This window comes from Austrofundulus limnaeus, unplaced genomic scaffold, assembly GCF_001266775.1.
Source record: "Austrofundulus limnaeus strain Quisiro unplaced genomic scaffold, Austrofundulus_limnaeus-1.0 Scaffold387, whole genome shotgun sequence".
Lineage (NCBI taxonomy): Eukaryota > Metazoa > Chordata > Actinopteri > Cyprinodontiformes > Rivulidae > Austrofundulus > Austrofundulus limnaeus.
The window spans coordinates 477,054-479,558 of NW_013952789.1; the positions used below are offsets into that span (position 1 = coordinate 477,054).

General features: G+C 33.5%; 1 protein-coding gene across 1 annotated transcript in view; it reads left to right on the top strand.

Moving 5' to 3' along the window:
• Nucleotides 1-337: 337 nt before the first annotated feature.
• Nucleotides 338-2,505, top strand: part of acot8 (acyl-CoA thioesterase 8) — a 27,977-nt gene continuing 25,809 nt past the window's right edge. Inside the window, exon 1 of the mRNA XM_014023704.1 lies at nucleotides 338-566. Within this exon, the coding sequence (XP_013879158.1) occupies nucleotides 394-566 (173 nt within the window). The 5' untranslated portion in view covers nucleotides 338-393. The remainder of the gene's footprint in view (nucleotides 567-2,505) is intronic.

The following is a 2,505-nucleotide window of genomic DNA, read 5'->3' on the forward strand; positions in this document are numbered from 1 at the left end:
TGAAAATGAAGGACTACTATAGTTTATTTGAAAATTTATTGCTTCATAGCTTTTAACGGACCAATGTTTTGTTTTGTTCTGACTGTAATGAAGCGGACTTTTATTTTGAAATACCGAGTTGCTGAAACAGGAAATACCACTACCGGTTAGGTAAATTTTACAGGTGTTTTATATATGTATATACAGAAGTTAACGATAACCCCATAGGTATAATAAATGCCTTTTTAAATTATTTCTCTGAAAAATCCCCTGTAAGTATAAGACACAGCGCCCCCTTTATTTCCGGAAATAAGGGTGTCATTTCCGCAAGGGTCTGACTTGAACCGACCCCGCCCCTTTCTGCAGCAGCTGTTCTTGAAAGAAAGTCCGGAAGCGTCTCATAAGTCAGAGAGTATGAAGAACGATAAAGACCCCTTACCTAATGATTCAGGTGATGTCATAGGTACAGAGTCAGTGAAACCACATGAGAGCTCTCAGAGCGCTGCCAGTCCGCCTCCTCAGGACCTCAGAAGCGTTCTGGTCACCAGCGTCTTAAACCTGGAGAAGCTGGACGATGACCTCTACAGGTAACACTTTTTAAGTGTCATTTTATCTAACGAGATGCGAAAACGAGTTCAGATGCAAAGAACCCATTACTGAGAGTTTATTTTAAAGAGCCTATTTTGAGCAAATAGACGTTTTTGTTTTTTGAAAAGGAAATTAGGTAGTTGACACTGGAACCAGAGTTGTAAAGTAACTAAGTACAAATACTTTGTTACTGTACTTAAGTAGAAATTTTGGTTATCTGTACTTTACTTGAGTAATTATTTTTCAGCGTACTTTTTACTTTTACTCATTACATTTTTACACAATTATCTATAATTTCTACTCACTACATTTTTTTTAAAAAGGTAAGAAGTAGAAAGTCGTTACTCCTGTTTTATTCAGAGTTATTACTTAAAAAATACTATCCTGATAAATTGTTTCTCCTGAATAGAGTGAATTTAATTGTGGTTGGATGAGAAGTATAAATATATATCATTCTGACACAGTATTAGCTTGTACACAGCCCATCACAGCTGCACGCTGTTAGAAAAAATATATTTTGGAGAAGTCACCTCCCAATAAATGTCATTTTGGAAAATCTAACTGCTCACTTTTACTCAGTACTTTTAATACTTAAGTAGATTTTGTGTCAGAAATTTACTTTTGATACTTGAGTACAAAAAAATTCAGATACTTTAAGACTTTTACTCATGTAATATATTTAGAGAAGACTAACTTTTACCAAAGTATTTTTATAAGATACTTTTACTCAAGTATCATTTTGAGGTACTTTATACAACACTGACTGGAACAGAATTCTGGAATGGCCAATTAATTTGTCCGCCATCTTGCAAGGAGCTACGTAATGTTGGGTGTCGACAATGAGGTACTGTATATTTATTAGAGAGGCTGGGGCTAAGATATGCTAAGCACAACGCCATCTTGAAACAGTCTACTTAAAGAGATGGGGCTATTCAAATGATGTAAACAATGCTGAGTACTTACCAGATTAACAGGTTTTTCTTTTTAGAGTACATGTACTCTGTAACACATTTACACACAGATAGTTGAAAGAAAAAGTTTATTTTACCATATTATTTTAACTTAAAAAAACGTTATTTTTATTAACAACATTGTCAAAACAAGTAAAAGAAAGTATACTAAAATTACGTTGTCAAAATACAATACAAAACACAAGGCTTAAAGCATCATTTTGAAAACATTGTTTAGAAATACACAATAAACAAAAAATTTAATTAAATTAAAAATAAAATACAAAATTGTGTTCAATAATAAGCCAGTGAGGTGTTCTGTGTCTCCGCCGTGTTCAAGTGAGTTTTGCTGCAGTGTCAGCTGTTCTTTTGGTTTTTCTTAATAAACTTTTATTTTGCACTTTGGATCCTGCCTGCACCTTACATTGACAATCATTTGTAAAATAAATGCAAGTACATAGTTATTCTGTACTTTACTGTATTTTTAGTGTTTTTTTCTGTATTGTTTAATTATTGGCCTTTGAAGAGAATGAGCTTAGTCAGTTTCTGACGAACAGACTCTTTTTTTTCAAGCTCTGGCAGCATGTTTCTGCCTGATGGTGCAGTAACTGTTCTCCAGGAGTTGGATATAGTGGAGTCTACTTTATGTTTTCCGAGGCACAATGGATCAATATGGCTAGAACTTCTGGTACCAATCTGAACAAACTCTCTATGTTGACAATGAAGCCAAACACACTCAAGTACCTGTAAACATAAATCATTATATATCAGTTCAGATTGGGTTTTTTTTATTCACAGTGCACAAAAATAGCAGTGACCTGAAAGCAYGTCTGTAAAATAGTTTCCTCAATTTATTGTTATTTACATTCTGTAGGAATGTGGACATGATCAGTGTGTGGTTAATACTGGAATAATTTTAGATGAATAAAAATATTACTTCATGTGAAAAATAAATAAATTTACTGTTACAGAGCTTTAGTAAGCAATC